This window comes from Eretmochelys imbricata, chromosome 3 (genome assembly GCF_965152235.1).
Source record: "Eretmochelys imbricata isolate rEreImb1 chromosome 3, rEreImb1.hap1, whole genome shotgun sequence".
Classification (NCBI taxonomy): domain Eukaryota; kingdom Metazoa; phylum Chordata; order Testudines; family Cheloniidae; genus Eretmochelys; species Eretmochelys imbricata.
In genome coordinates, this window is record NC_135574.1 from 168,428,138 (window position 1) to 168,440,305 (window position 12,168).

Genomic DNA, 12,168 nt, shown 5'->3' on the forward strand with positions numbered 1-12,168 from the left:
AGGAGTACATCAGAAGTGGGGCTGAAACATGTAGCACTGCAGAGATTCAGGGCAGCACTGCTGCCCATGGGCAGCCAAAGGCAGGCTAATATAACTTAGATGCAACCCCCTCCTGGCTTTAAAGCCACCTGAATGCCTCTTCCTCCTAGCCTGTTGATTCTGTGCTGCACCTCTCAATTCCTGTCATTGATTCTACCCCTCAAAAAGCATTTGCCAAATCTATGTGCTTGGCTATGCTATCAGTAACCATGGTTCTAACCACAAGACTATGCACCTCTCAGAATTAGAAACAGAACCCAGAATTCCTTACTCCCAATCCCCTGCACTACTCTAACCTGAAGACCATTATCCCCTCCCAGCTGGGAACAGAATCCAAGAATCCTGATTCCTAGCATTATATTGCTGTCTAGCAAATAACCAACCCACTGGTTAAGTGCCACTTCTCCTTTTGGGGACATCTCTTCCACAAATAAAGTAGTGGCCATCTTTACTGAGGCCATGAGTAATTTCATACCCAATAGGTAGTTTCAGTCCCACTGTAAATTATGGAACATGGTGGCCATTTTTAGTAGTGGAAAATTGTGAATGTGATGGGAAAGACAAGAAAATACAATGGTTAGAACTTTGCTTAGTTACAATCTATTTTTATTAAATGTACATTCAAGGAATGCTGGCAATAACTATATAGAAAGTGTGAATGATGATAAAACCACCATTTGTTAGCAAAAGGGATATGAAGAAAAGTCAAACACTAAAAGTGTTTCAATGTCCCATTTAATTTTAACTCAAAGTAAAAGATTTAGTTTAAAACACCTCTGAAAATGCAGGCTTTACTCAGACTCTGTGCTTGAAGCTTGGGGAAGATACAATGTATTTTTCATGCAAATCAAAGAATGAATCCTTCCCAAATTAAAAAAAAATGGAACCCAATCTTAATTTAGAGGTGATGCCACTCCTCTGTAGAAGGGTATCTAGCTCATCGATCTTCAGTCTCAACAGGGTAATTTATTACGTGGTCATTTCTCATTTTAAGTGTAGTATATGCTTATACTGCTGCTGATCAATACGCTAAAACAATTACTGTTAATGATTCCTTCATATCGGCATAAGAATTTATCTACTCGACATGAATGAAGATGAAAGAAATGGTAGAATACGAAGGATCAAATAGATCAAAGGAATAAAACCAGATAACTTTCACACTAAAATGCAAAAACGGTCAAGAATTGTTAAGTAGCAAGTTAGAAAGGGGCCATGCTCATCTTAAAGTGCAGACAATCTATTTCTTCTGATTCATCAAGCTCAAATGTGCCACTGACTGGCAATTCATCTACTGAATGGGAAAGATAAAATATTGATGAGTTTGATGATCCTGCAAGAAAGATTTTTTTCAAGGTCACCGCTGTTATCAAAATGTAGCTAGAACGATCATTTAAGTCCCTGTTCCAGGTTTTCCAGAAGCTTTTCAACTTTAGCTTAGTTTAGGAATTGTATTTTTGTCCTTGACACACAAAAAACTGAAAGAATAATGAGAGATTTGGCTGTTTTTATGGCATAAAGGCTCAAACCAGAAATCGTTAAGATAAGCATAGGCAGAAATACTTCTCCCTAGATAGATTTCAACTCACTGGTGAAGAAAGAAAATTATGGAAAGAGCTAAAAGAATCAACATTGACATTAGATGGTAGGTTGAAAATGAGAAGTCATTCAATAATTACCACAAACATTTAGTCAAGAAAAGGAGTACTTGTGGCACCTTAGAGAGACTAGCAAATTTATTAGAGCATAAGCTTTTGTGAGTGAGCTGTAGCTCACGAAAGCGTATGTCCTAACAAATTTGTTAGTCTCTAAGATGCCACAAGTCCTCCTTTTCTTTTTACGGATACAGACTAACACGGCTGCTACTCTGAAACCTGTCATTTAGTCAAGGAAATGTATTCTTGTTTAATGCTATTGATTCTACACATGAAAATAAAAAACAGAATACCATGTCCAAATTGCTGAAAATCCCATCCAGAAATCCAGAGAAAAAATTAAACAAAAAGAGGTCTTCACCAATTTTCAAAAAATGAAAATAAATTGAAAAAAAGATGAGAACTGAAATCATCCTGAAGCAACATACTCATATTCAACACACTACTTGACGCTTGTTGAGAATAAAGTATCAACTAACACAGTTCAAAAGCATTAACGCAAAAATCACCATCACTCTCCTGGTTGATTGGATGAAACTGGAAGACTGATGTCCTAACTTCTCAATTAAATTTAGTAGAACTGAGAAAAACTGTGTCTCTACAGCCAACTACCATAAGTATGCTGAAATTTGCACTGAGCACAAGGAAAACAAAACATATTTTATACAAGAAACTCTAGAAAGCCACTAAATCTATTTTTAAAAAAAAGTGAAGAATTTACAGAAACTTCATAGATATGAGGGAGAGACCTCAATATTGATGCAAAATTATATTAATAAAAATTTGTTTTTATTAGATTATAAATTTGTCTGCATCTTTACTGAATATTAAGATACAGCTACAAATGTATTATAGCCAGAATGCTTGAAAGATATCTGTGGTATGTTTTAGTTAATTATGTTATAAAAATTTCAGGCTGGCTAAAGAAATTACAAGAGGTTTCTGCTTTCTGTCTCCCAAGAACAAGCAAATGGCCTCAGAAGATTATTGTACCTTAGCCATAGAGCCATGAGTGTTATACAAACTAAGAAAAGCTGCATTTTAAACATTACCTTGCTTTAACTTTTATACTATGTATTTTCTTTTGTTCTATGTTTAAAAGATATATTGGTTATTTAAATTTATGCTTTGTACAAAATATCCGAGACATTTAATTGATATACCAGATAGACTGTAACTCTAAGGACATTGGGTAAAGAGACAAACACCTGGCTGCATATTCAGAAGCTGAAGGTAGCACCTAAGCCAACCCCAATGGCATGAAGCCAATGAAAAGATGACAGCAACAAACTTGGAATCTAAACAAGCCTGAAAAAGATGTCTTCCTAACTTCACGGAAACAAAAAGGAAGAGTATTTTAAAAAAAAAAAAAAAAAAAAAAAAACAAAGAAAACCCTCAGAGGTGACACACACACACAAATCCTGTGCTACCCTACTTAAACAGCAAGCATTCATCAACTTATCTTTTCCATCTCTATAAGAAAGCTGACAACAACAACTAAGGAAAAACAGAGAAGGCTCAAGGGAAAAAAAAACAAAACAAAAAAACCCCAAAGGATAGCTCCTCAAGATTTCAACATGGATTGGTGAAAGAAAGTTAACTAAGACACTGCCAAGAGATTAAATTTAAAACTCTTCTAATGATTTTATTGGGATATGAAAATGCTGTTATAAATTAAACCATTAATAGTTGCTGCTGTTAATCATCAAATGGTTAGACCACATACACCTGAAGAGGAGTCAGGGGCTTTACACTGGAAACAAAGGAAAAGAGGGATTTAATTGGATCTAAGATTCTTAATATTGGTCAATTGCCATGTTTCAAGGCAGCTCTTTAAATGGCTTCTGCTCTATATCACCGATTTGAATACCTCCTTCAGTTTCATAGGATTGAGTTAAGATTGCTTACTTTTCCCAGTTATAAACGAGCTGATTATTAATAACTAGACAAGTTCTATCTACCCTTAAACAAATTATTTTGTCCATACATAAACAGCTTCTAAGTATCTAATAGATACTAAGACTGGGTTCTTAATAATTTGGGAAAACAAAATACTTTGGTTTTAACTTATCAAATGAAGAGCATCCCCAGTGGTGGTCCACTCTCAAAGGTAAATACATCTGTAAAAGCTCTCCATAGACAGATATACAGAAGAGATTGTAATGAAAGTAGCCAATCACTTGTGTTTTATCGTTTGTGTTTTAATATTTTCTTTTACTTTCTTCAATAATAAAATATCCATGGTTAATAATTCTGATTATTTTACCGGTTTTAATCCTGGTGTCCCCTAAGGTATGTAAAAGAACCCCTTTGAGTAAAATAGTGGGAGTCAGAATGATTGATGCAGGTTATTCATTACCCTATCTTTTGATTTTGGGTTTCCCTGATTTGTCAGTAAGACAAAGGAGCTGGTCTACCACTTCTTGTTTCTCTAGACTACATTTTTCAGTAATTTTTAAAATAAAATTACTCTGTTTCCAACAATTTACAATTATCCCTTTCTACCCCACCCAGATTACAGGCTGGTGATACTACTGCTGAAATGCTGTTAGAAATTTGGCTTGATCTAACTAATAAAGAACTGGAACCACACAAGAACAAAATCAAAACATGATTCAGAGAAGCTATGGAACCTTTCCATTATTTAGCCAACATGACTGATCGCAAATATAAAGATCACATGTTGAATCCAGCACACGAAGAGGTAGCTGAAACATGGCTGATGGAATATAATCCTCTCTCGTCATTTTAAATTGAAGATCTAGATTTCTACCACAAATCTGTGTGTCTGAGTTTGTATTCACAGTTCTGACTGCATCAAAAAGTAGAAAATTGTCCAAATAAAGTCACAGGAGACAGGACAGTTGAATTTTATCAATTTTTAAAATCTCTGCATTCCCAGCCTATAAACTTTGCATCATATGATCAAGTTTAGCTCATTCAGATAGATTTAGCTGAAACCTTATAATAGACTAGATGTTGAAAAAAGAAAGTTGGGAAACATCACTCTTCATCTTGTATGTACAACCTTAGTTCTGTGTCCATGCATTACAATAGCCTTTAGTTATATGGCCAAATGCTATTGCTCAAAGTACAATATATCATACAATTTCCTCTACATCATTGGTTATACATCATAATCAACTAATATCTTTCCTGACAGACTTTTTATATGATAAATTTTGTTCTCTGTGAGGGATGTATTTTAATAATTAAGGTTTTACCTTACAAACCATCACCTACAATATATAACTTCACTCACTTGTGGACCATATGAATGGATGGACTGTGAATGGCAGACAGTCAAGGAAATACCATTATACAAAAACAACATATATACTACATATTAAATCTAAAACAACAATAGTGAAAATCTTCAGGTTTCTATAGGACTCCAAAGCCTACTTCAGAGCAAACCACTTCATCCCCTTAACTGTACAAGGAAGACTTTAATACTGGATTTTAAAACATACAGATGCAAAATATCCAATACAAATGCAAACCTCTAGATTTACTTGCTTGTGTAAGATATCTCAGAGCAATGTGCCCTCCTGCAAACTTCATATACAACACAGAAGCCCTCCCATACATTTATATGAAAAGCATATTGAAAGTGTAAAGAAGCTAAGCATTCCTCTGGTATCCCTTTTATGGATGGGGGGGGGAAATCAGTGCAAAATGTGCATGCAGAGCATGACATTTTCAAGGGTAATAAATCCATCAAATAAAAAAAATAGAGTTTACAAGAACTCACAAAAGGCATTTATCCTTACAGAGGATTACTCAAATGCCAATTTCAGTGTTTTCCAACCATTTTGGCTACAAAGCTGTGAAAAACATGGCAAGATTTTATTATGGGAAAGCATAACTGATTTACTCTTTTAGTAAAATCAGATGAATTGTTTTTGCTCAAATAAAAAACAAAATCCCTTTTGGGCTGAAAATAAGCCTGGAAAATTTCAGCTTATGAAGGTAAAAGTTTCATAAAATAAAAAAAAAGCAACTGGCAAGGGGCTTGGTATTGAACTCATTAGTTATCCTTAACAGTATATATTTAAAATTATTACTGGTTATTAATTTAAGGATCCACACTTTTCTCTTCTCTCTGTCTTCATTTCATCTTATCAATGGTTGACTTGCAACTTCCATGTTCTTTTAATGTAGTTTTTTTGGCTATCACTATACTGTTCACCATTTGCTGGTATTTGTTTGATATTTTGATAAACTTGGTAATCTACTACACAATTCAGTTCTTCTCTTCCAACTCTTGAATGCAACAGTAGCTTAGTGTGTCAACCCCCTTCTAATGTATGAAAGCCTCTGCTTCCTATAGAATCCAAAACATTAGGGTCAGAAGAGACAACTTGAATAACCCAAATTAATCTCTTGCATTTTGCAGAACTATTCTCTGTATCATTCCCATTAGGTTTCAGCTACACTAAGATTTTTCTGAAAATCTTTTCTTGGCACTCATGTTGTTGTATTCATGCAGCTCTGTAAGTGGTACCACTAATACAGAGTGGCTCCTAACTTTTTTAAGCACCTTGTCATCCAACCCTGCAGGGTGGTAACGTGAGCATTTGATCTATGTTAGTACTCCAACTATTGCTAGCACCAGTGGAACTAAAACCAATTCCACAGTAATGTTGGGAGATTTGAAGAAAAAACGCAGTGTAGGGAAGGGCCAGTATATGTAGTCTAACCTGATCTTAAGTACTCACAAACATGGAAATTCAACCATCTCCCATGATAATCTAGATCCCTGACAGACTGCTCCTTATCGTTAATAACATTTTCTGAATGCCCAGTGTAAACTTTTCCTTCCTAACCTTCAGGACATTTGTCCTCGTCCTGCCATCATCAGTAATTGATTTATTCCTTCCTTCATTTATACTGTTACACAGAAGCCATACATGAAACTAAGTTGTACCCTGTCCAAGCCTTCTTTTAAAGTAAGCAAATTTACCTCTAAGCACTTCCTCATATGCCCTTGAACCAAATTATTTGTTCTTACTCTAGTTTTAGATTTATCCTTCCTATTTTATGGGGAGCAAAACTGGACACAATAATCCAAGTATAGTCTCACCAAAGCTATGCAAAGAAGCACTATTATCCCTCTGGCTCCTTACATCAAAGAAAAATACTGTTATTTGGTTAGTATTTTGTAAAAAGCACTGCAAGCTCAGATTGAGTTTGCTATTTCTCTGCTAGATTTACTGTCTACTGTCCTACAAAAGGTGTTTCTCAGACTTACTAGTTTCTAACCAATGATCCCTCAATTTGAATCTGTGCTATTTACTTCCTTTTCATGTTGCATAGTATACCTTCATAATTATTAATATTAAACAACCTCCACTCCTCCCAGCAAAACCTGCAAGAGTCAGTATAAATTTAAGGTTTCAGAGTAACAGCCGTGTTAGTCTGTATTTGCAAAAAGAAAAGGAGGACTTGTGGCACCTTAGAGACTAACCAATTTATTTGAGCATGAGCTTTTGTTATCTACCCCTCCTCCCACCAGCAGGACAGTGGGGTGGGAGGAGGTATTGTTTCATATTCTCTGTGTATATATAAAGTCTGCTGCAGTTTCCACGGTATGCATCCGATGAAGTGAGCTGTAGCTCACAAAAGCTCATGCTCAAATAAATTGGTTAGTCTCTAAGGTGCCACAAGTACTCCTTTTCTTTTTATAAATGTAAGAACTCAGTGAGTTTGAACTGGTGAATTTCTAGCTGCAGTCTCACCTTGGGGAAATCAGGTGTACAACTTTAGAGAGTGAACAAGAGGGGAAGGCCCAGAAGGGTGGCAGAAGTAGAGGATTTACAGAGCTATCCAAATGCATCATCTCAGATCATAAAGCATCCATTCTGTCCCTGTACTTTTCCCTCCATACTTCATGCAGCATGGCTAAAGAGATGCTATCATCAGCTTCTCAACTGGGTCCTGTTTCACCAAAGCTCTTTAGCATATGTCTGAGCTTAGCCCTTTCTCCAAGGGGGGGAGAAGGGAGTGCAGGTGTGAAAATGAAATTAATGCTGCTATAAGCAACATTAACTTATGCTGTGAGAGTATGAAAGAAGCATTGCTCCTCCGTGGTGCACTCTCCACCCACCCCAGCACACTGCCTGAAATCCCAGAGTCCCAAACCCCAGTGACCTGTGGGAAAGCAACCCTAATAGAGTCACAGAGTGCAGTTAATAGGATACATTCCTTTCAACTGCTACTTTTGGTGACTTACTGCTCCATTTTGCTTCCAATTTTCCCCTCTGATGCAGCCCACTGTTCCAATCTTTCAGTCACTTTTCCATTTGATACCATCATTGATTGAGTTTGCCACTCCTCCAATTTTTGTGTTGTCTGAAATTTTTATTAGTTGAAACTTTAACTTCTTCTATTATTAGTGGAAATATTAAACAATGTGCTTCCTGTATCTACCCCTCCAACGTATCTTACACTTGACACTCTGCCTTACTTGTTTTGTCTGAGGAGTGAGAAACATACGACAGATAAGGTTGTCAAAGTAATTCTGTAGTCCCATTTCAGCCTGCCCCTTTCCTAGTTGTCCTCTGCTGTTTCCTGGTACTTCTGGAGTTGCTCAAGCCAAACCTAAACTATCTACCTGATATTTAAAAAATATGTTAATGTATTTTTTAAAAATTACTATCTCCACAATGACTGGAATTTCAGCTTCATATTGACTTTAAATGATTTTATAACAATATGTTTATTTTGAGAAATCATCTCAGCAAGTTTTATAATGGTAGCTACTAGTAGAAAATGTGACTTCCCAAACTTCACCTCATGAAGTACTACTTCATTTTAAAAGCTTTGTCAGTAACCAAAATTTCCACACTGTACAAATGTAGCTATAAATAATTTCACTGATCAAAATAAATTGCACTTGCTTTCTTCCTTACAACTCTTAATATAAAGAGCTTTACATGAGAAAAACAACTTAGGTTTTTCAGTTAGCACTGATGTAAACTGGCGTATATTAACATGACTGACATAGAAAATATCTAAAATTATTTTAAATACATTAAAAGTACTTCTTTACTAGAGCTAATAAATACTATTTTTAAGTTGATATTTTAATTGTGTAGATTTCAAATGCTACTATAATTACTTTGTTTCAAATGTTTTAAAAAAAAACAAACCCTTTGATATTTATTCTAAATGCTGAAATTTTTAACCTTGCAGATTCCCTGCTACATCTAGTAGATTTGCTACATCTATAGCAGGGGTTGGCAACCTTTCAGAAGTGATGTGCCAAGTCTTCATTTATTCACTCTAATTTAAGTTTTCGCATGCCAGTAACACATTTTAACGTTTTTAGAAGGTCTTTCTACAAGTCTATAATATATAACTAAACTACTGTTGTATGTAAAGTAAATAAGGTTTTTTTAATTTAAATTAAAATGTAGAGCCTCCCGGACCGGTTGCCAGGATTGGGGCAGTGTGAGTGCCACTGAAAATCAGCTCACATGCCACCTTTGACACACATGCCATAGGTTGCCTACCCCTTGCCTATAGTAATGAAATTCATTTCAACTCCTGCCTTCACCAAGAGAATTAAATCAATACTTAGCTGCTCAATTTCATAATGGGATTTGCATCAGATTTTCAGGAGATCTCAGCTCCTGTTTAGGCCACTTTATTTAAGTGTCCAAGTGGAAACTGAGCTCTTTTGAAACACTGGCCCCGCACTGCAGATAGTGAGCACTTTTGAAAGTCTGAATCTTTGGGTTTTTTAACATTTTTAGTAGTATTCTTCTTTCTACCACTCATCTTTCAAAAATAGATTTCAAATACAGAATTCAAAGGGTGATAAAAAAATATCTTCAGATCCAATAAGCTCTGATGCATTTGGAGGAGATTCTCCATTTTAGGGATAAAAGTTAAGGCACTGTTTTAAAGGACACTGTCAACTTGATTTTTTTTTTGAATGACTAATTTAAAAGATTCCAATTAATGATAGCACATCCTTTATATTATATAGGAAGTCCTGTCTCTCCCCCCCATAGACACCTGAGAAGGGATTTTTGTCTACCTCTGTTTAAAGGGGGCTTTTCAGCATGGGAGAATTCTACTGACCAATTCTGGTTCCTATGTTGCAAGCTACTCCATGTGGGTGAACCCCTGCACGCACACAGGGCCCCCTGACTCTGTGTGGGGACTGGAATCTGCTTGCATAAAGCAACTTCCACAGTTATAGGAAGCCAAGCCCCTACCTTTCACAGTGAAACTGACTAAAGTGCTGGCAAATGTACAAAATAACCAAACTAATAAATAGTTTTGGAATTTTTTAAATGATAGCTTATTTCAGCTACAGTAAGGGAAAAAAATTTTGACAAACGTTCTGAAATTGACAGTGTACCTTTACAGTCTCCTTCACCGGAAATTACAGTTTGGGGGTTTGTGAGTTTTTAATTATATTTATATTTTTTTTTCTCAAGATTGAATGAGGTTTCAAAACAAACTGTGCGGATTCAGGAGTGGCACCCCTTTCAAAACAGATGGTCATCTTCCAACACTACAACAAGTGTCTATCATCCCTTGTCCTCCCAAGTGCCCACTCCATTTAAAAAAAAAAAAAAAAAGCAAGTGATGGTGTAAAGAACCTGGAGCAGACACAGACAGCCCTGCAAGTCTCACTCCCTGGGCAGTAGAGAGAAAGAGGGAGACTCCATCCTTTGGGGAAGGAGTTTTAAAGCAACTGATGAAGTCTCCCCAGGGAGGAAGAAGGAGGGGGGAGGTTGTGCTGCGTGGGTTTCGATGCGATCCACAATCTCTGTGACTGAAACCTGAGCCTCTCTTTCCAATGGGCTTGCAAACAGCGGCAGCCCCCCCAGCAGGCTGCGTCCTGGGCTCCGCCTAGCACCTATTGGAAAACCAGGGAGGTGGGCGGGCGCAAGACAAACCCCACTGGCGCCCCGCCCCGGGCCCCTGCCCCGCGGCAGCCCCGCACCACGGTGGGGGGCGCTCAGACCCTGGGCTAGTCTCCGTCTTCTCACAGCCAGCAACCGGCGAGAGGGGAGCGTGCAGCGAGGGGAGGCTTCACCCCACCCCAGGCGGAGTCCTCGGCAACACCCGCCCGGTGGCAGCCGCCTGGCACCCCCGGGGATTATTTATTTACCTACTCAGACTCCTCGGCGCAACCACAACAGGGTGGGGAGAGGCCCGGGAGCGAACAGCACCCCCCCCCCCGCGTCCCCACCCACCTCTAGGGTAGCTGCCCTGCTGCAGCCACAGACGCCGGGCACCATAGGCTGCAGCCAGCCAACCCCACGGCGCAGCCGGCCACCCGGGTACCACCGCGACCGCTCGGCGCCACAGTCCCGCTTTGCCAGGGATTATTTACCTGAGTGGGGAGTGAGCCCCTCCGCCCCGCTGGTCCCTCGCCCAGGGGAGCCCCCTGCTCCCCATGCCCGCTGGGAGGAGGATGTTCAGGAGGAGGGGAGCCCGTTATTGGCCTACTTACCATCAATCGCCATGATCTTCCAGGTGGGCCGTACCAAGTGCAGCGCACGCAGGAGACACACCGACAGGCAGAGGCTAGAAGAAAGAAGCAACGGGAGAGGGGGGCCTAACAGGGGAGGGAGAATGGCGCGTGCCAGGGCAGTGGAGCTGCGCGTGACGCCGCCCCCTTTCCCCGGGCCAGAGGCGCGCCCAGATTCGAAAGGGCGGCAGTTGGGTGGCGGTGGTCGACGCCGTCCCGACTCCGAGGCCAACGGCCGTCGGTGCCCTGGGTCCCGACCGCTGCTGTCAGCGGCCGCCAGCGACCCCGGGCTGCGTTCCATCCTGCTGCTGCTCCAAGCCTTGCGCGCGCTCTTCCGCCCCCTGCTAAGTCCCGGCTGCCTGAGCCCAGGGAAGTCCGTGAGGTTCGTGCCTGTGACTCCAATGGAAGCAGGATTTGGCCCTGTTAGGGGGTATAATGGTCATTTCTGCTGCGCAGCCAAGGAATCGGGGCCCAAATCCCTGAACGCACTACAGCTTGTTGGGAATTTTGCCCTAGCGTTCAGTAGGATCAGGATTTGGTCCATTTAAAATTCGGCATAAAGTGCACATTCTTGCCCAACTGCCAAAAACAGTTGATTTTTTTTTTTTCCAGCAAAGACAGAACTTTTCCCATCCAAAATAGGCAGAATTTTGAAATTTTGCTCATCTGGTATCAATAGCTGATCATCCTTGAAATTTTAAGACCGTTCCAGCTATTGTTAAAAATTGTATCTTTTCAAATGGGGGGTGGGGCATACAGTTGTCCAGGTTTTGGAAGTTTTATTTGTTTAAAAAACTATGCATTGATTCATATAGAAGACTTAAAATGTAAATACATTCCCAATTTTACATACACCACGGTAACTTTAAGCATGTGAGCACATGAGCTTTATGCAGTAGGTAAAGGTATGTCTGTGGGATCAGGGCAAAAAAAGTGAATGAGGTGGTCTTAATTCTGGCATTTCCTTAACTTTAAGG

The 12,168-nt window shown here is 39.2% G+C and overlaps 1 protein-coding gene across 1 annotated transcript in view; it reads right to left on the reverse strand.

Moving 5' to 3' along the window:
* Positions 1 to 11,235, reverse strand: part of SYT14 (synaptotagmin 14) — a 172,577-nt gene extending 161,342 nt beyond the window's left edge. Inside the window, exon 1 of the mRNA XM_077811960.1 lies at positions 11,174 to 11,235. Coding sequence (XP_077668086.1) covers positions 11,174 to 11,186 — 13 coding nt within the window. The 5' untranslated portion in view covers positions 11,187 to 11,235. The remainder of the gene's footprint in view (positions 1 to 11,173) is intronic.
* Between the last annotated feature and the right edge of the window lie 933 nt (positions 11,236 to 12,168).